The sequence below is a fragment of the Hylobates moloch genome, unplaced genomic scaffold (genome assembly GCF_009828535.3).
Source record: "Hylobates moloch isolate HMO894 unplaced genomic scaffold, HMol_V3 SCAFFOLD_1, whole genome shotgun sequence".
Classification (NCBI taxonomy): Eukaryota; Metazoa; Chordata; class Mammalia; order Primates; family Hylobatidae; genus Hylobates; species Hylobates moloch.
Window position 1 is genome coordinate 184741478 of NW_026652276.1, and position 25257 is coordinate 184766734.

At 38.2% G+C, this 25257-nt stretch overlaps 1 protein-coding gene across 4 annotated transcripts in view; it reads right to left on the reverse strand.

The window, feature by feature from the left end:
* The window catches only part of RELN (reelin), a 543089-nt gene extending 536205 nt beyond the window's left edge, over nucleotides 1-6884 (reverse strand). For 2 of the 4 annotated variants that reach the window (XM_058425556.1, XM_032761303.2), the window contains exon 1: nucleotides 6330-6883. In XM_058425556.1, coding sequence (XP_058281539.1) covers nucleotides 6330-6555 — 226 coding nt within the window. In that variant the 5' untranslated portion in view covers nucleotides 6556-6883. Of the gene's footprint in view, nucleotides 1-6329 lie in introns of all 4 variants that reach the window. The other 2 variants (XM_032761302.2, XM_032761300.2) reach the window with 1 other exon arrangement.
* Between the last annotated feature and the right edge of the window lie 18373 nt (nucleotides 6885-25257).

The following is a 25257-nucleotide window of genomic DNA, read 5'->3' on the forward strand; positions in this document are numbered from 1 at the left end:
CGGTGCTATCTATAACATGTCACCTTTCCTATCATGTAAGAGTATTTTAATCAATAATTTTCTTTTTAAATGGGGTCTCACTTTGTTGCTCAGGCTGATCTTGAAATCCTGGGCTCAAGTGATCCTCCTGCCTCAGTCTCCAAAGTAGCCAGGATCACAAGCATGTGCCACTGTGCCTAGCTATAATAAAATTTTATTTTGTTTTCAACGTAAAGTTTTATTTTTTTAAGGAAAGCTAATTCAGCATTAAAGGATAACCTGCATTTTAAACATTTACTTTGAAAACTCAGAACACCTATAACTATTTCTTAGTGGGATTCAATGCTATCTAATTATCTTAGCTTTGTTTTTATTTTGAGTGATTTAGGGCTGCCTTATACCACAAATCAACATTTCTACATCTGTACTAATCCCCCTGCCACACACACATCCTCAAATACATTTGCTATAATTGGTTCTTAGGATAAAATAAAAAAGAAAAAAATAGGTGTAGTTTTAGAGAAGCAGACATTTTAAAAATAATTGGCTAACCTATAGGCACAGCATTCAACCCTTCAGAAGCTCTGCCTTCAATGAGATGGGCATGGCAGGTGACTGTGGTGAAAATTACTCTCTGAGCCACACAACTGACACCAAAGTGAGATCATATCATTTCATGCGGAATGTCCTGAGAGCCAATAATTTTTTAAAGCTACACAATTCCTGCGTTTGAACAGTCATTATGAGATACTCATATTTGAAAATTCAATTCAAATATCTGAAATAGTGCTTTTAAAATGCTTTTGCTTAAAGTTGATGGGACTGAAATGCTATAGAGTCAGTTATTTTTAAAATGACTCTAAAATCAGGTAAAGAGGGTGGATTAATCATCCCAATGTTTTTGAAATGAAAATATTTAGATAAGTCAATTTCACTTTTAACGTGTGTTAAGTCATTACTCAGGCATAGCCTAAACCACCTCTCTCTGTCCATAGTGAACCTGCCCATTCCATCCTAATGCACTCCACCTTCCTTTTTTTCCTGAGTGTAGGGCTATCCAGTTTTTCTATTTCTATGTGACACAAAGAACTCCATATTTGTGTGTGTGTGTGTGTGTGTGTGTGTGTGTGTGTGTGTCTTTTAAAATGTAAATGTTCAAAAAGTACTGGTCACTCAATTTATTTATGCTTTTCAAATGTAAAGGTTATTTGAAATAAAGGGGTCATTGCATCAGCAACTATTTATGAAGATTAAAGACATAACAAGTTTCAAACTAGCACTTGAAATGATCAGAAAAACAATTATGGCTTAATATGCAACTAATCTTAAATAATTGATGGAGTAAGGCTTCTAGTTTATTCTATAAAGTTGACCAATTCCCAGGAGGTAAAAAAAAAAACAAAGATAGATTTTTAGATATTTTCTTTTGAATAAAACTAATCTATAAAAATTTGAAAGTCAAAAATGCTGACTTTAAAATCTTGGTAAAATATCACTCTTTTTAAAGATGGAAAGTCAAATTTATTGGAGTAAAACAGTTCTGTAAAAACTGTATTCATATTATTACAACGATACAACATTACCATTTTATTAACATTTTCAATGCAAATAAAATTAATAGTTTGAAACAAAGATTCACACAAATTGGAAGGAAATATAATTAAATAACTCCTAGTAATGCAGGAATGAATGAAGTAGGAATTTCTGCAAAAATGAAATATTTTGAACTATAATTCTAAAGACTTGGTTTTTAGTTTAAAATTGGAATTGAAACTCACAGTGAATATAAATTACAGGAAGCAAGATTTATGATTTAAGAAACAATCTGAACCACATCAGTAAAATATGTATGAAATAAGTTGTAGAGAGTAAGATAAATATGTGACAAGTAGAGCAAAATGCTCTAAAATGCCCAATTTTCATAGTCCTATATAAGCAGGACGCAGCTTCAGTTCACTTACAAATTGCATTGGACAAATGATTTTGAAAGTTTAAATACACTGATTCCAGAATCTGAGACATATGAAGGATAAATAACTGATCACCTGATCAGCAATTCAGTTACTTTAGTAATGGCAAATTATTTCAAATAATAAAATCATTCCTTTGAAAGGAATTAAATCTGGAATATATTTCTAAAAATTATGTCTGACATAAATATCATCTGGTATTTGAAAGGTTATTAAATTGCACTTCCTTTGAACAATAATTTTAAAATAGCAACCAGTTAATTTCAGAACACGTGTATCTTTAACAGTAATACTGGAAATTGTCAAAATAAAGTGCCCTCAATACTCTATCCTGATTATACCTTTCTTTAAAGTAAATGTTTAGTTTTAGGAATAGAACATTGATTTTCCTGTCTGTCTCACAATATAATTTTTTTAAAAAATGGGAGTAGATATACAGCATGAAAAAATTACCAATAGTGACGCCGCACTTACAAAATACAATAAAATCCCCCTTTTAAAACATCATGCCACATCACCAATTCAATTCTACTCAAGGCCAAATTTTTTTCTCTCAGTTGATATTTTAGAGCATACTTCTCATTGTTAATGGAACACTTCCCCCATCTTATGCTACCATAGTAACAGAAATTCTAGTCCATTCAGAAATTTAGGTACATTGTCTCACCAAAGCTCAAGTATTTTGGGCAGACTCATTTATTTAACGCTTGTCTTTCATGCACAATGTCTTCTTCTAATGGCTGACCTCTCCTTTTTGGTGGGGACTGAGTAAAGCCAACCTTGTGAGGCGCAGTTCCTTACTGACATGATTTCAGTGGCATCCAAGTCTTTCTATCCCCAAATCTATTATCTGGCTGTTCAGTGATGGTAAACTCACTTTAAGCAAAGAGGGGAAAGACATCTTTCCACGACTATAAGCAAAAATGTGGGAAAGTTTAATACTGACAAGTCACATTTACCATAAATTGATTGGGGGCAAGGGGAGGAGTGGCAAACAAAATGGATGGTAGATACCTGATGGCTGGGGGTGAGGAAAAGGAATGATCATGGGTGAGGAAAGGTGCAGACTTCAATCCAACCATCACACTTTTCACAATACTGCCTTTGTCCCTAGGAGAAGGTGCGCTGATCATGGGGCATGGCTGGAAAAGAGAAGTGGCTACCTGACTAAACCATGTAGGTTCTTGTTTCCTATTTCCCCATCATTTGCAACTTTCCACCAAAAAAAAAAAAAAAAAATCCAGGTTTGGTGCCTGAAACGCACATTGCGGAAACTGACCATGTCTTAGGATTTGCGCAAAAGAAAAGGAAATTCTAGAAAAAAAAATGTTCTGACCCTGAGACCTTTCTAATTCAACATGATGTATATGAGACCTCTTTTTGCTGAGTTTCTACACTGTGGTATACTCATGGTTCATTGTGACTAATAATGCCCTTTCAAAAGAGTCATAGACAACATCATTTAAAAGATATACGAAGATGAAAGATACCAAATGACATTTAATTGAGAGATGAGAACACACCAGATGTAACCATGCACTATTTATAGAGTTGCCAGTACTGAAAATAGATGGATATACTACTTAATGTAAAAATCTGTGACAATTCTGTTAGACTCGAAAGCTCCAGATTTTTTAGTACTATATATTTTTTATTTTTGTTAAAGATATTCCATAGATATATTTAAATACGACACATACAGGGACCTATAATTGTGAACCACTTTTATTCTAGACTGGCAATTGCCGCCCCATTTTACATTCTGAGCTCGCCACACACCCCAGTGTCAGAGGGCAGCTGACTGATCTACAGAAATGTTCTATGTTAGGTGCTATTGCGCACACCACCTCTATCTCAATGCATTCTTTCAGGTAAAAAAAAAAAAAAAAAAAAAGTCACAACTATCAGCTCTACACCTAAACACGGTTCATTCAAATGGTGACTTCAATGTAAATCATAAATGTGATTGATTTTTTCTGATATAACTGCTACACTTTAAAGATCTAGAAGGTTAGAAATAAAGTCTCAAGCTAACATTTTACAGATTTCTTACAAGTTTAAGAAGACTTCTTGGCCAAAAGACCTTTCATTTTGGTCACATATCAAAATGGGCCAACCACAAAAATACATGAGATTAATTTTTCCTATTGGCAGTTCAATTCTTAGAGAAGCTGTGTGTGTGTGTGTGTGTGTGTGTGTATGTGTGTGTGTCTGAATTTTTTAAATTAATTTTCAAAAGCCTAAAAGGAAAAGAGACATACATAAGCATCACTTCATTTTTAAACATGTCTTCTACCTGTAGAACATTTTACAAAAAAAAAAAAAAAAAAAAAAACCAACAAACTCTTACTTTAAGGCCTATAGCTACAGCTTGTTCCAAAATCTAAATGTTTAATAAAATAGATAACAGAAATTTAAAATCTGACACAATTCTCAAAGCTTATAATAATTTGACCTTTCATAACTTACATAATACAATTTCTCTACCTTTTCTGGTGGTGGAAAAGAGGTGGAAATTGAGATTCTCCTCCGCAATGTCCAACTTGAAGTATTTACACTTTATTCTTACTCTATGTTATCCATTCCTTTTCAGACTTAGATATGTGATTATGGTGAGTCTTAAGGTGACTTGCATTTGCTAGTCAAGGGTGCAAGGGAGCAAAACTAAAGGGTGTATGATATTTTGGCGTTTTTAGTTAAGTTTTCGATATTGAGACCTTCCAAAGGATGTGGAAAACAGAAAAAATAATAACAAAGCTTTGTATCATCACATGGTCTTCCATCATAACCTGACAGTCACGCCTTTGAGAACAGCCTCGCTCACATACCCACCTTTCTCACTGAGAGATCATACCGGGCAAGAACTTTTGCTAAGAGTCGCACGGAGCAGCAGGCTGTCAATCAGGCTTTGGGTTAGGTCTGGCTGCCATCACAGTAGCTGCTCCTTCCACTTAAAGATTCTCATTACCTCAGAAAAGCACTACATTGTTCTTGGGAAGAGGGGGTAGTAAGCACTTTTATCTAAAAAGGGACTAGTTACAGAACATTAATTTTCCAAAATTATTTCTAAAATTCCACCAAATTAAACTCCTGATTTACAGACAAGGCTGCCACCATGCCACAAGGAAGTTGTAAAAGCACTGTTTAAAACCTCTAGGAGACGTTTATTTGGGCTAAATGTTGTATAATAGATACCAAGTTTTTTTTAAAAACAGAAAACTCTAAAGGATTCTTATAATTTTTAAATGCTTGTCTATCTTAAGTGCTAGCACTCCACAGATTATCTCCCGCCATGCCAATGATTGTTAGCCTATTAGAGATAGAAATTATTAACAGGAGCCTACTGGACAATGGTTTCTATTTGGTAGGGTATAAATATTTTGGGGTTGAAATTCTAATTAAATAGTGCCTGTCGCTGCTTAAAAGCTCCATAGACGTGAAATGTTCAGAAGTCCCAGAAGAAATACAGAAAAGAGACATTTTTTATTTTTCCACATACTCGATGTACTAGCTTAAAATACATGCACTACATAATATTATATTTCTTGGAGCTGAATTTTATTTCTTCTATGATGTTTATTTTTGATGCAGGGCTGCATAATGATTCCTTTTTAAAGATATCTCTAAATTATAAGGGATTCCAGCCTCTACCTGGAAATTAAAGCTGTGCAGATAAAATACAAAGTCATTAATAAACATCACAAAGATAATTCTAACAAGAAGCACCATGTAAAAGTAAGGCAGGAATCAGAAAAATCATCAATTACTGACATATTAAATCACATTTTCAAAAGAATAGGGAGCTGGAAGCAGCCGCTCCCTTTCAGGAGGGCTGTTTGACACTGAATGAAATGCCAGGGACTCCTGGCTGGTGAGCAGCGGGAACTTTGAGGGCGAGCGGCGCGGGGCAGCCACAGACCTAGGCGCTTCAATCTGCCACCAGCCTGCCCGCAAAGCCCAGCGACAGCCCCCAACGCCCCCCGGGGACCCATCTGGGGGTCCGGGAGCAGGACAAAGGTCTGAAATCCAAGTCCTAGGAGTAAAGAAACACAATGCGCAGGTTCAATTTAAAGTGCCTGCGGTAAGTACGGGGAGTGAGGAGGAAAGACACTGGCCCCCAAGAATTCTCAGGCGTTTAGTACAAGCACCAGCTCATTACCAGGAGATGCGTTCGGGGAGTGGGGACATGGAGAATGAATCCCAACTCGCGACTCCATTCTCCACTAACTTTATTCTCGCTCCCTGGACCGAGCGCATCGCTGGGGCCAGGGTTGTCATGGTTCTTGTTTCCAAGGCCCCTTGGAAGAAGGAAAGGGATGAGAAAGGTGCGCTGGCGGGCGCACCCGGCGGCGGCGAGCGCGGAGGTGCTGTGGTACCTACCATGGTATTCTTGTCCTGGAACGTAGTAGGTGGGGTTGCCCGCAATGTGCAGGGAAATGAGCACCTCTCCCTGCTCCCCATCCCCTTCCAGCTCCCCGTGGTGGGTGCACAGGAAAAAGAAGGGCGAAAAGCGGGGGTAATAGCCCGCCGCCGCGCGCGCCCTCAGCGTCGCCCCCAGCAACAGCGCTAGGAGGAAAGTCTGCCGGGCCCAGCCACTGCGCTCCATGCCGCCGCCGCAGCCGCCGCGCGCCCTACGCGCCGCTCGCTCATTCAGTTTTGGAGACGCCGGGACGGAGGAGCCACGCGGAGAGAAGACGAGAAGAAGGCGGACGGGAGCGGAACGGGCTCGGGAGCGGGCCTGGGAGCGGGCCCCCGCCGAGAAGTTCCGCGGGAGACGGCAGCTCCCAAAGTTACTTTGGGCCGCGGGAGCGCGGGACCGGGGCTGCGGGCGCCGAGAGCGCGTCGTCCGCCGCCTCTGTGCGCCGCCGCCGCCTCTGCGCGACGCCCCTCGGCCAGGCCTGGGAAAGCGCCCGGCCCGCTCCACACCTTCTTAAAGCCCCGGGCGCCGCGTCCCCCCCGCCGCCGCTACACGTGTCCCGGCCGCTCCCCCGCCCCCTCGCGCCGCCCCGCCCGCCCCCCGCCCTCTCGGGCTGGCACGGCGGCACCTCGCGCTGCGAGGGGCGCACGCGTCCCCGGAGTCCCCGGCCAGCGCCCGGTTCGCACCCGGGAGGACAGGGAGGGGCGCGCGCCGGGGAGCGGTACGGGGACGCTGTCGAGGACCGCTGAGCCCGCGACTCTCCTGCGAGGGACGTCAAAGCCCCGTAGAGGGCACCTCTCGCCCAGCTGTCTGAAGGGGAAGGCCAGCCCCTTTGGCCGTCAGTGTGCCCTGTTTTTCCTGGGAGGATGCGTGAGGGAAAGAGAGGGGCGGCAGGGACGGCCGCTGGCGCCGGTTTCTTTGTCTGCGCCGGCTGCGTCCCGCGCCCCTGGGGGCTCGCAGCCTGGCAGTCCGGGCGGCCCGCACTCGTTCTGGGAATCCGCCCGAGGCCGCGAACCGCTAGGGGCCCTCGCGCTTCCTTCCCACCCAGGCCTCCTGTCCCTCCCGCCGTCCCCGCCCGGCCCCTCGCGGCAGCGACAGAGCCTCATCTGTAGCGGATTTTAAAATGAGATTGAGCGAAAGTGGAATTGGCAGCCTCGAGTGGTGCCTGGAAATGGTGATTTGTGCTGCTCGGTTGTGGGGAATTGTGAGGCAGGAAGGGCTGGCGGAGCTAAGATCCGACAGGCGCTCTTCGCTGGACTGTTCTGTTATTCATTGCTACTGGGCTCTTCAGGCGGAGATGGGTGTCGTAATTTTTTAAATCAGTGTTTATTTCCTTTAAATGTCGGTTATGACCAATGGCCCTGAAATCGGGGGAGGGAAAAACGTTCAGGGGAGATGCTGGCAGCGGTGATTGAAGCGGGTGGTAATGAGCGGCTGCACATGAACTGCAGGGAAGTGAAATAATCCATAAGCACGTTTTTAACCGAGGACGGCTGGCAGGAGCCCTGCGGCATCCGGAGATGGGGGAGCGGGGTTGCCAGCTTTTAATGCCTCTCCCCACCCACCCTTGGCTTGCCACCAAGCCAGATAAACCCGCACGTACAGAAATGAGTAGATTATAAAATTGGAAGGGATGGTGCCTTTGCCTGCATTTGTGGGGCGAGGGACGGTGAAAATCAGGGTCCAAGGGGAGACCTCTGTAATCACTTCGTTGCAAAAGGAAGAAATTGTTTTTCTTCCTCTTACTGAGACCGAATGACAGGTAGAAAGGGCCCATTTCTAGCTGGCTTCTTGTTTCTCTTACTTCAAAATCCCCAGAGGCTTAACTGCCATATAAATAATATACAATGTATACATATATGTATGTGTATATATATATATGATGTAGTAACAATTGCTACACTGTAGCTCTGCGGGGTGCAGGCTATGGGGCTAGACGTACTTTACCTTTTTAATCCTAACACCAACTGGAGAGGCAAAAAATATCCCTATTTCACAAGGGAGGAGGCACTCAGAAATGTTGATAACTTGCCCAAAGTCAGTGACAAAGCCTGGATGCAGGGCAGACTGGCTGACCTCAGAGGCTCTTGTCCTGCACTGCCCTGCCACAGTCGACAGCCCTAGCTGGAGCAGGTGGTGTTGCCCCAAACAATTAGGAGATACTCGCCCACAGCTAACAAGGCTGTTACTGCCTTCCTGTCCAGTCATGTGAATATAGTCAAAGACAAAATTAATCCCTTGGAGAAATAATCCAAAACTATTTAATGTTTTTGGCTTACACTTTTAAAATGTTTAGTTACTATGCACTGAGCACCGTCCTAAGTACTAGACATACTAACTCCCTTATTCCTCATAACAATACTATGGGAAAAGTACCATTAATAGCTTCATTTTACTATGATGAAACAGCACAGGGAGGTTAAGTAACTTGTCCAAGGTCACACAGCTAGTGAGAGCTGTGACTTGAACCCAGGCAGTCTAATTCTGACACTTTAACCACTGCAAATCGCCTCTAAAGAATGCATGTTGGTGTTGTTAGAGGGATGGGGAGATAATTATTCTTTATCCAGTGTCAGAATACCTCATTTAATCCTTATATTAGCCTGCAAAGTAGGTATAATTATCTTCATTTTTAAAGAGAAGAAAGTTGAGATTCATAGAAGTTAAAGGAGCTTGGGATCAAGTATGGCCATGCTTGATGCCAAGGTTGCTGCTTAAATAAACTGTCTTTAGTAAGCGCTGACACTTGGTCCAGGACATGATTGGAACTTAATTCATATAAGGTCCTCAATCCCCAGGAAGTCCCCTTCTTTCCATTGTTTAGTGCACTCTCAGAGAAATATTCTTTCTTATATCTCTCGACATGGCTTTCTTAACATTCAATTTATGGGACCAAGTTTATTTTTCAATCTTCCCCTTTATTGTGCTTCCTTAATTTTTACCACTTTGCTTTGTTATTACATTTGAATAACTTTTATACTCTTAGCCATGAAGCAAGCTCATATTTCTGGCTACAGCCCTGCAGTTGTTCAATAACAGACACAAAGACTGTTTAAATAATGTCCTGAGTGGTGTTGAGCTGGTCAAGAGGGGAGTAGATGTTGGTACACTCCAGTCTGCAGTCCTTAGGACTAACATGAATACCTTGTAGAGGCTCAAGTTCATATTTGTTTCATCTCTGACACTTTTTTTGGTTAGGCCAGTTCAACTAGTCATCATTAAAAACTTTTAAATAACCTTTAGAAAATCAGAAAAATAAATAAGTCATATATAAAATCCATTGAACTGAGAGTAGCATCTTCTTAGTGAGCAACTTACTTGAAATCACACAATAAGGTGGAAACCCAGGTTAGATAGCAAAACTTCCTGTTTCCCAATTTGTTTGCTAACCCTTACACCTCGTTTCTATTTAGTGAGCCATAATAAGTATCTCCAAAAATATTTGGTCTGCAAAATCCAAAAACCTTCTGAACTAATAGAAAAATAGAGAAGTGCTTTTCCAGAAAAAATGGTTTACATAAAAAACATCTGCAAAAAATAAAAGGTGATGTCAGGTGAAAATGAATAGGCTTGTGGGAAAGGGAGTTTAAAATGGGATGAGATTTATTTTTAATTAAAAGAGTTTTGAAATAGTGATTAGTCTACCAAAAGAATTAAACTAAATATTCTTAGAAGATAAATCCACTTCTTCTTGATAAGTGGAAATTATTGCCCAGTATTTGAATAATCATAACACGATCGGAATTAAATTCATATATATATATATATTTGCTATGTGTGTGTATACATATATCTGCTATATCTCTCTATATATACATGTATATGTATACATATATCAGATACATAGCTTTTAAATTATTGGGAGGTGATTCATCCAAATGAAATACAAAGAAGACATTAAATTATATTTTAAGGTTACAAGAATTCACTCGTCTGGTTTCCATTGATATTTTTTGAGATGAAGCATTAAACATTTTGGCATATGAGGGAAAGTGAGTCACTATTCTTATTTACCATGTAAAAATCAAACAGAAAGTTTATAAAATCAAAAAAATATGTAAACATAAATATGAAGAGGGTGAACAAACAAATCAGTTGACTTATTAGACTCTAAAATGGCAATAAAAGGCCACATGAGAGCAAACCCAATAGCAGCTAATAAACTTATAAAATCTGTTACTCATAAGACATGGTACCGTATGATAAAATTGAGGCTCCTAAGCAAAAAACAAAAATCAAACAAACAAAAATAGACGCTAAAGATCAGTAAGCCGTTTGCAAATGAAATTGCGCTTAGAAAGGTGGGATATTAGAGGGTTGGCTCTGTTACGTATGTCCTGCCAGAACATGTTACTTATTGCCACCCCAGATTGAAATACCATGATGAGATAAACTATGGGACAACACAAAGTCATTATATTGTAAGATTTCTGAAACAGAATCTGATTCCTCAACACTAAAAATCCCTTTTTTTAAAGCTTCTCCACTTCCTGGGATTTGCCCTGCCCCTGCTTCTCTCTGGAATGCCCTTCCTGTTTCCTGTGGCCTAACCACACATCTTCCACCCTCCTCTCCCTCACCTTACTTCTTACTTGGCTGTAGCAACTCATGCTCCAAGTCTTCTCTCACACATTTTTGCATCTGAGAGATCTTTCCTGATCCCTCATCCTAAATTATGTCCTCTAGACCAGCACTATCTGATATAGTGTCCTAGTCCCCAGGTAGCTATTTAAATTTAAATTAAATTAAATCTAAAAATAAGTTATTCAGTCACATTAACCACATTTCCAGTATCCAGTAGCTAAGGGTGGCTAGTAATGGGATAATCTGTAAGTCTGCACAGTGCAGACTTACAGATTATCCCATTACTGCAGAAAGTCCTATTAGACAGCACTGTTCTACCTTGAAAATGTGAATGAATGCCCAGTCACCAACACATTCATTCAATCAGTATTTATCAGACACCTCCTATGTGCCAAACTGCTGGATGCAGTGGACTCAGTGAATAAAGCTAATATAGTGCCCACCGGTTTGGCATCTACAATCTAGTGCTGGGGACAGACAGTAAACTCATACAATAAACAAGATAATTTCTGACACTAGTAAATGCTGTGAAGAAATAAAACCAGATGATGTGGTAGAGAGTGTCTAGGGCAGGGAGGCTACTGTAGATTGGGGAGTCTGGGAAAGCTTCTCTGAAAGAGTGAAATTGAAGCCAACACTTCATTAATACGGAAGAGTCCATCATGTTAACGTGGGGGAAAGAGCAGTTCAGCTGGGGAGATCAGATAATATAAAGGCCCTGAAGCAGGACTATGCTTGAGATGTTCAAGGCTTAGAAAAGGTAGCAAGAAAAGTGGCACAGTGGCTCATGCCTGTAATCCCAGCACTTTGGGAGGCTGACGCAGGAGGATCACTTGAGGCCAGGAGTCTGAGGCTGGCCTGAGAAACATAGCAAGACCCTATTTCTACAAAAGATTTTAAAATTAGCCAGGCATGGGGGTGCATGCCTATAGTCCCAGCTACTTGGGAGGCTGAAGTAGGAGGATTGCCTGAGCCCAGGAGTTCAAGGTTACAGTGAACTATGATTGCATCACTGTGTTCCAGCCTGGGCAACAGAGTGAGACCCTGTCTCTAAAAAATCATCATCGTCATAAAGTAAGTAAAATGAAAGAAAAGGAAAGAGTGGTATGGGTACGAGATGAGGTCAGAGAAGCAGGCAGAGACTAGATCACATTAATGTGTTGGGGAGACTTGGGTCAGGAAGTAACATTATCTGAATGAATAATTAAAGGAAAGAGTTGAAGAATGCCAAAGTAAGTTGAAGAAACATTTTCTAATACTTTTTCTCCAGGGCTTAAATAATATCCACCACAATATTTTAATGTTATTGTCTACAGCACGGTATTACAGTAAACCAAGTACATTCACTAGGCACTAGCATGGACAGTGGCCAGACTGGACAGGGTGTTGTCTGCTACAGTGAAGATTTTCTTTTCTTTTTTCTTATTCCTGAAAACAATGGTGAAGCATGGAAGGGATTTTAAGCAGAGACATACCATGGTCCTGTTTGTACATTTGGAAGATCATCTTGGTTATAAAGGGAGAGTGGATTGGAGAGCAATGAAAAGTAGATGCAGGGAGACAATTAGGATATAGAGCAAGTATCTTAGGTGAGAGGTGATGGTCTTCAAAGGAGATGGAGAGAAGAGAGTAGAACTGAGATGTATTGAGGAGCCAGAACTACAGGACTGTAATGTAATAGTTATGCATCCTCTTCAACACATCTCTCTCCCTTTATCCCTATGCCCAGTCAGTAATAGATAGAGTGACTGACTGGGCATAGGGATAAAGGGAGAGAGATGTGTTGAAGAGGATGCACAACTTTCAGGTTTTTGCAGCTTGGTAATTGTTGCTGTTAGATAAACTATCAGATAAAAAGTATTTTTTATTAAGTAAACTTTTTAATGAAGTATAGTAATAGGCAAAAAACCATGAACAAATCATAAGTGTAGTGTGCCATGCATGGTCACAAATGGAACACCTCGTGTAAGCAGTGTCCAAAGAATATAAACAGAAGTCTCCATGACCACTCTGAGTGAGCAATCATATTCCTCAAGGCATGGAGAAAGTTTCAAGCAGAAACATAACATGTCTTCAGGATGGTTATTTTTGCCTGTTTCCAAACTTTATGTAAGTAGAATCATACAATATATGTGATTTTATATCTGGTTTCTTTGGCTCAAAATCATGGTTGTAAGAATTATTCCAGTTGCTATAGGTAGCAAAAATTTGTTCATTTGTATCTTGTAGAGTATATGGGGGGGAAATCACAATTTTCTTATTTGTTAGTGGAAATTTTGGCTATTTTCAGTTTAGGGGAACTATGAATATGCAGTTAAATATATTCTTGCACATGTCTTTTGGTGAACATGTGTGTACATTTCAGTTAAGAGAGGGAGTGTTGGATCATGGCAGAAACTCCTTTTAACACATTGATGAATTAGTGAGAAATAAAGATAAATCCTTAGAGGTCAAAAATGAAGTGACAGCAGGAATCCAGAGATAAAGAATGTAGTATGTAATCCACCCAGGACTCTGAGACATCTGCCCACTTCAGTAACACTTGAATTTCCATTGTGATGGACATGTGGGGTTCGGAACAGAGATAAAGCTTAGGGCCTGCTCAAGGTGGGAAGAATGATAGGATAGTGCTACTCAAAGTGTGGTTTGCAGATCAGTCTCCAAACTATCTGTTGCGAGTACATGTTGAGATAGGTACAGAAATGGAGAGTGTTTAAAACTTTCATAGTTATTGTATAATGCAATAGTATCCAAGCAGCATTCCATTTCCCTAGTAATTCATATTGACCTTAGTTTCACAAAAGTATCTGTCTGTGATGGATTATGAGTTAGTATGCAAAGTACTGTTCCAGGAAATCCATACATAAAGCTATTACCCATCCCCAAATAGCTCGGCCCTCAATGAAAGGTGAACTAGAAAAAAAAAAAATCAGAAATTTTCTCACTAAAATTTGAAACCACAATCTGGCTCTCAGGAGGTTGTGACACAAATTCACATTTCTGTTTGATTTGAAAAGCCTCAAGCTAATAATTAATTTTAAAGTGGTTCTGGGTTGAAAGTGTTCCCAGGCACCTGGCAAAACCAAATTCAAATCACCTCTAGCATGGACCCTAAAAACAAAACAAAAACAATTTCTTTAAGTCAGGATTCAAAGAACTACAACAGATGAAGATTCACAGAACATTGTGTTTGCAATAGAAAATCACTAATACTGTGAGAAAGCAGAACACAGTGGGTCAGTAGAAACAGGAGGTAACCACAGTCAGACTCACAAAGACTTCAGATGTTGGAATAACTCCATTTATCTAAGATATAGATATTTAATACGTTTAGAAAAGTAAAATAATATTCCAAAAATAGAACTAAAAATAAGAGACCATCAAAAATGACCAGCCGTTCTCAAAGTAAGAAATATAATACCTAAAATTTAAAACTCCAAAGAGAGAAGTATGTGCTTCTGACAGTATAGTGTATTAGATATTCTGGAAGGCCTTCTTCCTGTGAAACAACTAGATCCAGCATAAAATATAATCTTCTTGTGTTATCAGGCTTATAGAAAGAAACGGAAATCACTAAAAGACCAGGAAGTTTTATGGCTCAAGGACATCAATTAAAAAAAAAGACCAGGAAATTTTTTAAAGGGACCAACTATAAGGGAAAGCCAGAGTAGTGAGTATGTGCAGTGCATACATATGAATGTGGGTTCCCAATTACATGGAAATGCAATATATGGCAGCTGTCACTGCAAATCAAAAGAAGAAAAAGTTGACTTTCCAATAAATGTGCTGAGACAATTGGTTTTTCATAGGAAAAATAATCAAATTGGACCTCTATTTCCCATGAGGGCCATAGGCTGAAATACAGGGCCTCTCAGTTTCATGAGTCTCTTCTAAGGCCTTGAGAGAAGCCTTGGGTTCACAAGTTTTTGTTTGTTTGTTTGTTTGTTTTTGAGATGGAGTCTCGCTCTGTCATCCAGGCTGGAGTGCAGTGGTGTGATCTCGGCTCACTGCAACCTCTGCCTCCTGGGTTCAAGCGATTCTCCTGCCTCAGCCTCCTGAGTAACTGGGATTACAGGCGTGTGCAACCACATCTGGCTAATTTTGTATTTTTAGTACAGACAGGGTTTCACCGTGTTGGTCAGGATGGTCTCGAACTCCTGACCTTGTGATTCGCCCACCTCATCCTTCCAAAGTACTGGAATTACAGGTGTGAGCCACCACGCCCAGCCCATATTTTTTTTAATTTGAAAAGTAAGATTTTCAACACATTCGTTAAGATCACCCTCTTTTTCTATTCTAACTACTCCTCCATCACATTTTTCTTTGTATAGACTGCCACTGGAGTCACTGTGAGCATTTTTTTGGATATGGCTAAAGAAAAGTTGATTTGGAGATTCACTGCATTTGAGTTTAGTTGGATATTTTTATGTGGTTTACAGTCACTCTGTGATTGCAAAGTTATTGAAAGAATGACTTCTAGGAATATTTCTACTGGTACTATGCTGACCTACCTCGAGCCATGACATGTAAGTGCAGAATAGGAGTCGTATCTTAGAACGTGTCCTATGGACCCTGGCTCCAAAAATATGCAGACAGTAGAGAGGTAACAAGGTGTGAAATGTATGAAGCCAAAAGCTAATCTGTGTACACATTCTTCTAATCCTAATTATTCTAATTCTAATGTTTCAAAACATAAGATCTCTGCTGTCAAAAACGATGAAATAATGCAATGTTTACAATTATATTTTTAAATGATTATATAATAAAATATAATGAATCACGTATTTAGTGTATCTAATGCGTTTTGCTTGCTTTGATAATCTGATGGTTCCAGACAAAACAGCACACCAAATTGTCACCAATGCAGTGAAATGGCCTAAATAAACAAGTGTTTCAGTGACAAATCTCTCCGTGTATTCTTCAGTAGAACTATGTATATAATATTAGTATGGGTAACTTGATGATATGCATTTCATTGCTTTGGGGATGCCTTAAATTCAGAAAATTTTATGGTTTTTCATAATTGCTGATTATACCAATATTCAAATATCATGAGGAATAATTAGTTTAAGGAATGACAAATACGTAAATCTAAATAATACGGGGGAAAATTTTGAAATGTCAAAAACAACCTCATTTAGAATAATGGGAATCAAAAACTCCTATGGTCAATATCATGAAGACAAGGAAATAATTAAAATAGGCAAGAAAATATAGATGATAAAAATGACAATAGAAAAAATAAATAAAATTATGTGAATTAGTTCCCTTCTAAACAGGAAATAAAGATGAAAAGGAAGATGAAGAAAAGCACAATATATTTGATCAATAGAACATGCATGAATGTCTAAACAGCTTCAATTTGATACATTTGTTGACTTCTCCTATTCAGATAGATTTTTTCCTGTTCAGATAATAATTTCACTCAACATCATTTAAGGAGAGAGAGTTTATTTTGAAAGTTCCAAAACTGTGATTGAGCCCACTAAGATTTATAGAGAATCAAAGAAATCATACAATGGACAAAAGAGTTTCCCAGAAAGATACTTTGAAAAACAACTTTTTAAAAGGTCAAACCACTATCAAATCTTGTCTGGACGGTTGCAAGAGTAGAGGATGCTTTTATCGTTTTGTTTGTAATCTCTTTTAACAAGACATCAGACAAGTTTGCTCACATCAAATCAGACTGGAGGAATCAGACTGGAGCCCCCAAAACTTACAATGACTCCTTAAAGCACAAGAAGTTTATGACATCTGAAGCAGTTTATTGAAGAATATGCACCTAAAAAATGTAGCTAAAGAAATATTATATAAGTGGATTAGGCAGTTAATAAAAGTATTATGCCATTTATCTGGATTTGGTGATATTTTACTTTGATTTTAAAATGTTTTACTTTGTTGTGATTTTTCTCTCTTAAAAAATCCCTTTTATGCATAATATATTATTTTTCTTAAAGAGGACCTCTAGATTATATGTAAGTCTCATGTCCCACAAAGCCTGGATCCACCTCTTCTGAGATGTAATATTCAGCCAGTGTGCCCAGGTTTGATCTTACCTGATACTGATAGGCAGCATCAGTTATGACTAGTGGGGCATGACTAATGTTCCCAATTGATTGTGACCACACCATATCAGTGTTTATGTATTCTGAATATTAAACTCTACTTATACTACAGACAAAAAGTCAATTGCTAGAATAAAGTTTTAAATGGGAAAAGCAAACCTTCAAAACTTTTAGAAGAAAATAGTGTACCAAATACCTTTCATTTCCCTCTCCTCCCTAGATCCACTCTCCATCCTTCTCATCCCTGAACTATGCCCAAGATGCTGATCTATGCAGATGGCTTTGCCAGGGTGCTTGTGGCCTCTTTTCTGGGCGAGTTTGGTGAATAGAAGGACCTGACATTAGATCAAAGGGAGGAAGTGATTGCTAGGATTAGAGTGGTTGAGTGAAGCATTACTCTTAAATTTGGCTCTCTACATTCTATCTAGTTTCACCTTCTGGAACTCTCCTTAGGTGTAAACTACACTTTCTCACTCACTTTTCCATATATTTTAACTGCTCTGTTTTCCATCTATTCATTTCTCTGTGCCACATTTGAGAGAATTTCTTCAGACTCGCTCTTCAGTTCATTAATTCTTTCCTTCCAGTGTGTCTAAGCTGCCATTTTAACCTGTCCATTTGGGTATTTATTTATTTATTTATTTATTTATTTTGAGATAGGGTCTTGCTTTGTCTCCTGGGCTGGAGTGCAGTGGTGCAATCTCAGCTTACTGCAACCTTCTTCTCCCAGGCTCAAGCAATCCTCCTACCTCAGCCTCCCGAGTAGCTGGGACTACAGACACAGGACACCAAGCCCAGCTAATTTTTGTATTTTTTGTAGAGACAGGGTTTCACCATGTTGCCCAGGCTGGTTTCAAACTCCTGAGCTTAACTGGTCTCCCTGCCTCGGCCTCCAAAAGTGCTGGAATTACAGGCATGAGCCACTGTACCTGGCATTATTTTTAATTTTTATTATGTAGTATTTTATATACATTGAAGAAAGGTCTGAGACACAAGAAGAAACTGTAAGCAATATAATGGTAATAATAATGAGTAATAGTAATGAATAAATGTTATATATATATATCAGAATAAAACTTTAAGTTGTGGAATATATTTTATATGTGTTTTCATATATGTTTCAGATATATTCCACAAACATATCTGATATATGAAAACGCAGAACAAAACATAGTCCAGAACAAAGCACTTAAATTGAGGATGGTGTAGTCAGAGTTAGAGTGCTCAGGAGGAACATTCTGACTAGCTTCAATTTTAGTATTAAGAGTTAAACATCGTGTCCACACATAAATGGACATACATAGTGAACCTGATGTTTAACTTAACGCTTATTACTAAAGATTGAAGCTAGGGTTTTGCACTGCAGAAGAGTGCTCACTGAGGGGCAGAAGTGGCAGATGAAATCATCCTGTGTTCCACTTGCCAATCCCAGACAGGATAATAGAAGAATGGAAAATTATGAGCGAAACTCAATCACTCATGTACAAAGATTTGCAAATCCTAAAAAAACCTATTGGTAAACTAAATCCGGCAAAATGTAAAAAAGGTAATACAGGAAAGCAGTTTTAGGTTCATTTCATGACTAAAAAAGTAATTTAACATTTAAAAAGTTATTACTATGATTTGCTGTGTTAACAAAGGAAAAAACGATTTTAATCATTTCAACAGATATTGGAATTCAGCACCCTTTTATGATAAACTCATAGAAAAATGAAAATTGAAAGGAGATACTTTAATCTGATAAAGGATATTTACAAAAGTTCCACAAGAAACATTATTCTTGCTGGCAAAACATTAAAAGCACTCCCTTTAAGATCATGAATGAGACAAGGATGTCCTCTATCACCAGTTTTATTTAATATTGTGTTATATTTAATATCCTGGTTCTAAACAGTAAAATAAGAACAGAAAAAGAAAAATAAAATAAGTAAAGGTTGAAAAAGAACAAACTAAATTCTTAGGTGGCAGTTAGTTTCTTTCAGTTTATTGAAGATATAGTTACATTGGTTTTCACAGTTGCAGTTGAGGAGTCAGTCCTCGTTTAAACTGCTGCTCATTTGAAAGTAATCTGGATCATTCTTTTTTCTGGATCTTTAAAGAACTTCTCTTTGACTTTGATGTTTTTCAGCTCAACTGATACTTTTTTCTGGTGCCTAAAAATCCAACTAGCTTTTGTAACTCACATATTCACTCTCATAGCTTGTCTGTATATGTCACAAGTGATATGATAACCTACATGGAAAACAGGAAAAAATATAAAATGAAATTAAAAGAAGCAACACAAGAACTAAAATATGGCCTTTAGGAATAAATTTAAGCAAATATATGAAGTTATATATGAAAAAAATTAATACTTTTCCTAAGTTACATAAACTCTAGAAAGTAGTAAAGCCATAATTCAAACCTAGTCAGAAGTCCCCCAGCAACTAACCACTACACTATCTTGCCTTGATTCACAGAAGGGGAAACACCAGTGTCTCGTATCAGTTGAAAAAATGTTGCAAAGCAAACTAAAACAAGGTATCATTTCATACCTATTAGATTGTCAAAGTTAAAAGTCTGACCATACCAAGTACTGGTGAGGCTATGAATTAACAAAAATCTTACACATGGCTGGTGGAATATAAGTTGTTGCAACCATGTGGAAAACAAATTTTCAATAGTAAAGTAGAAGCAAGATAGTAATTCTGCTTCTAGCTATACAATATACTTTTTCTCTGCCTGTTGAGAGCAAAAGGTGATTGATGCACAAGAATACTCATAGTGACATTGCTATTAATAGCAAAAAAAATGGAAATAAATATCCATTAATCAGAAAATAAATAAACGATCTGGTTATACAATGGAGCAAAAATTCTTGGCTTTTTAGTAGCTGCATTATGGTTTAATTTAAATACCATAAATTTCAGCTATTTCAAGTGTAGAATTCAGTGATTTTTAATAAATTTATAACATTGTGCAATATTACCACAATCTAATTTTAGAGCATTTTCATTACCAAAAAACTTGTTACGTTTATCAAATTTATTATTTAATAAATTTACAAAGTTGTGCAATGTTACATGAGATAATAAACATGAGATCCCTCATGTCCATTTTCAGTTAATCCCATCTTCCCCACCCCCATCGCCAAGAAACCACTAATTTATTTTCTGTGTCTATGGATTTGCCTTTTCTAGACATTTCCGATAAATGGAATAAAATTTGTGGTCTTTTGTGTCTGGCTTCTTTTATTAGCATAATAGTTTTGAAGTTCATCTGTGTTGAGGCATATATCAATAGATAGTTCCTTTTTATTGCTAAAGTGATATTTCCATGTGTAGCTAGACCATTAACTTTTTGGCTATTACAAATAATACTGCCATGAACATTCATATACAAGTCTTTGTACTAGCATACATTTTTATTTATCTTGGGTAGATACTTAAGATTTTTAGTGGAACTGCATAGGAGCAAATGTGCTTAACCTTGTTTGTGTGAAGAACCTCTCTGGCAGTCTGATGAAGTCCACGAAACCCTTCTCAGGATAATGTTTAAAAATTTTGATGCCTAGGCCAGATGCGGTGGCTCACGCCTGTAATCCCAGCACTTTGGGAGGCCAAGGCGGATGGTTCACAAAGTCAGGAGATCGAGACTATCCTGATTAACACAGTGAAACTCCGTATCTACTAAAAATACAAAAAATTAGCCGGGCGTGGTGGCAGGTGCTTGTGGTCCCAGCTACTTGGGAGGCTGAGGCAGGAGAATGGTGTGAACCTGGGAGGCAGAGCTTGCAGTGAGCCGAGATTGCGCCACTGCACTCCAGCCTGGGCAACAGAGCGAGACTCCATATCAAAATATATATATATATATAGATGCCTTTATATAAAGTATATAGGATTACAGAGAAACAAATTACATTGAAGCATGATTATTATCAGCATACTAAAATAGGGTACTATGGTGTTGTATTAACTCATTAAATAATAAGATATAGTAGCAAGATTAGCAACTAACAATCTCGAAGTAATAATGAGTTTAGTCTGTATTTTGAGATCTCTATATCAACCATAATGTAACATGGAAATAGCTGTAATTTCGATTGGTGACAAAGTCACATATTACTATAGTTGGTTGCTTATTTTATAACTGAAGAAAATGCTAATTTTTAGTGAAATTTTAGTGAAAATCCTATTTCATAGATTTTCCTTACCCCCAGCCAGGTTCTCAAACTGTTAAAACTTGAAATGTTATAAAAATGAATGAATGAAATGAATTTTAACATGAATGAATTTTGCAAACATAATGTTTAACTTAAAAAGCAAGTTGAAGAAGAAAATATACACTCGTTATATCACTTACATAAAACTTAGATACAAACTAAATAACACTACCTGTTGTTCAGGCTTTTACACATATATAGTGAAGTATGAAGAAATGCATGGGAATAATAAACACAAATTCAGGGTGGTAATTACTTCCAGGAGGGAAAGAGAGGGATTTGTCCAGGGAGGGATTTAGGAACTTGAACATTACTTACAAAAACATATTTATAATACAGACCAATAAGTTTGCAAGTGTTATTTTATATTTGTCTATTTTATGTTTCCATTATAGTTTCATTTATATTAAATATTTCATAATATATTTTTAAAGAATGAATTAATCCTTTTAAAAATATGTAATTAAAGAAAAAGTATTGCCTTTATTTAATATCAATTATAATATTCAAATTATTAATGCCCCAATGACTAAAATATTATGTTATACTCAAAATTATGAAATTTAAAACTAAAAAGTGAAAATACAATAACTTTATGTTATGTATTGTTCCAAGTTGAGTTGAATTATTCCCAAGGCAATTTGTGTAATTTTTGAAGCTACCTTCAATAGATTTTTAGAGATATTTAATGCTAATTCTCTTTATATTTTACTTTTCTATTATTTGAACTCTTTGGACTTTTCTTAGATATCTTTTCCAGTTAATTTTTTAATTTCATTACAGTATTATTTATAGGTTAGAGCTGAAAGAACTGTTTGGTTGTAACCAATAAAGACCCTAACTCAAATTAAATTAATTTAAAAATTTTATTTATTTATTAAGATAATTGAAAAGTCCAAAGGAATTTTCAGCCATTTGGCATAACTCAGATGATGCTGCTAGGACTGCCTCCATCTCTTAGCTCCACTCTTTCCTGTAGAGACATCACTCTCAGGCAGGCCCTGTCAACATGGGAGACTTCGGCAATTCCAGGTATAGTTTATTATTAAAGAACTGGCCGAGAGTCATATGCTATCCTTGAACCAGACACTAGGATGGAAATGCAGATGGGCCCAGTCTGGAGCATGTCTCCTAAAGCCTAGAGTGAGTAAGTGTAGAGTCAGGCCCACGGAAACCACATGCACTGTGAGGGAGGAAGCGGTGGGTCGCCAAAAGAAAACATACCGAAAGAAAAGAAAGTGAATGCTGAGCAGAACAAACAACAGATTTCCACTGCATCAGCTGAAGACTCAAAAATCCTTCCATTGCCTAGCAGTGGAGGTTCCCTCCTGTGCCATATTGTTCTCCAGTAGCGGCAGGACGTCTGACAATACGTCTGAATGCATTCTCATGTTTAATAATGAGCGCCGATTGAGGCTGTTTTCGGAAGTAAGTTGACTTTAACTTCAAGCCAAGTCTGGGACATTGTAAAATAGAGGCCAGAACTCCCACATTTTATAAAACTTGATAGTATTAATGGTGTTTCCTGTTTGGGTCCTCAGCTTGCTACTTCCATGATAAAGTCCTACATGAATAATATATAATTCTCTAAAGCTTTCCAGTAAAGTTAAATAAAGAAGAAGGATTTGTTTAATATTGTTGGATTCAATGCTGAGTACTGACATAATGGAAAAATTATTCACAAACATTTCAGTCTTGAGAAAATACTTCCCATATTACCAATGCTTTGGCACACCTGAGCTTACAAAAGCTACAATTCATACTTTCTGAGCACATGACCTTGTTCAAGACTTTTCTCTACACAAAAAAATTATCTGGAAATTCAATACCTATTAGCAGTGCTCTGAAAGTCAGTTTGCTATAACAGATAAGGATACAATTATAGATATCTACCCATTTTCTTTTCACAGTATTCAAGGAAATTTTCTGAGAAAATGCTCTGCTTATGGGCATGCCTGCCATTGAAATAGGTAGCCAGAGTTTTACTTATTTGGGATTAGACTCAGGGAGATGAATGAATATTGGTTCGCTACATACTATTAACCCACCATATGCCAAGCACCATGCTAGGGAATGTAAGAGTAAAGAGAGATGGTCTATGCTCTCAAAGAGTTTATAATTTAATGGAGGCAACACACAGATGGATAATTATAATATACTGTGATAAATACTTTGGTAAAATAAATAATATGCATTATGGTTGAGATTGAGATTAAGCAAGAAAAAATATTGGGATGGGTTGGAAGAGGTGTTGAAAAGCCTTCACTGGGGAATATCTTACATGAGATTTGTGCTAAGTTGTAAGAACAGGTAGGAATTATCCAGGTACATGGAAGTGGTGCAGAAATGGAAAGGACAACCCAAGCAGAGTAAACAGAGACATAAGCAAGCACAGCGTGTTGAGCTAACTAAAAATAGGCTTAAATGAAGTACGTATGTAGCTGAAAAGGTAGGCACTTCCTGGTAGGCCTAGAGAAAGATAGCTACTAAAAAGTATCTGTCACCCACCGAGATTTTATTTACGTAGTTGTAATTTATTTTGCCTTGAAAGCACTTTACTAGGTTAATCTTCTTGGAGATGGGAGAGATTAGTCATCCACATCATAATGTCAAATAGTTTAATCAGTTTGCTACCCTAAAATTTGGTCTAGATGGGGTTGGCAAACTTTTTAATATAAAAGACCAGATTATAAATATTTTTTCTTTTGCAAGCTGACTTAGTTCATTCTGCACTGCTATAACATAACACTTGACACTGAGTAACTTATAAAGAACAGAAATTTATTTCTCACAGTTCTGGAGGCTGGGAATCTCAAGAACAAGGCACCAGTATCTGGTGTCTGTTGAGGGTCTGGTTGCTCCTTCCAAGATGGCACATTGAATGCTTTATCCTCTGGAGGGGAGGAATGCTGTTCCTCACATGGCAGAAGAGCAGAAAAGAGCAAACCTTGTCCTGCCAGCCCGTTTCATAATGGCATTATTCTAACCTAAGCATTTCCCATTAGACCCCATCTCCCAAAACTGTTCCATTGGGGATTTGACTTTCAATACACAAACTTAGAGGAGTCAAACACATTCAAACCGTAGCACAAGCCACACAGTTTTCGTTGCAACTACTCAACTCAACAGTTGTATCATGAAAGCAGCCAGAAGCAACATGTAAACAAATGGGTGTGGCTGTGGTCCAATTTAACATGAATTAAGAAAACTGGAGACTTCCCCAAGGTCTCTACTAAGTAGGAGAGCTGTGATTTAAACCAAAGGCTTTGGCTTCCTAAAATAGTGCCCCTTCCTAGCCATGCTGACCCCAATGACAAACTCTTAACTTTGAATATCTGTCTGGGCAGCCCTTCTCCCTCAGTTTTTCCCCCAGAAACCATATAAGAAGCTTTTCTTCCCTTTGAAAAATGATGCTGAAGAAAGGAAGTCCTGCTTGATTCATCGAGGCAGGAAGTAGAAATTCTAAACCGCTAAGTGGTTCTTCTTGTTCCTGGGGTAAGCCTACCTTTCAACTTTACATGTCAAGCATTGGACTTTCCTCCTCATCTGCCTGGCCTGTGCATGGCACACAGGTGTGCAGGAAAGTAGTTTTAGCTATGTGCAAGTTCCAGGAAACACTCCAAATCTGAATTTATTTTCCTCCCTTTACACCAGCCTCCAAATATGGTAAATCATAGTTAGGGTTGAAGCCTAGACATAAAGGCCTATTTAACACATTACATAGCTGAAATATAGCACTATCCCACTGCTAAAAGTTCTGTCATGTTTAGTAAATGCACAGGTCCTGGACCATGAAACTCACTCTGAGAGGCATGAAAATATTCAAGAACTGAGAATCCCAGGACTATTATTTTGGGGTGGAGTCGGGGAGAGAATAAAACTGGCTACCTTTAATAATTTATTTCTCTCATTCCTTTTCCATATTTGAATTTTAGGAAGTCTGTAAAGCTCAGAGGGAATTTATTCATTCCACACACTTTATCTCTATGAATCCCTTTTTTGTGCACTTCCCATGTCAGAACCACACAATAATGCAACCAT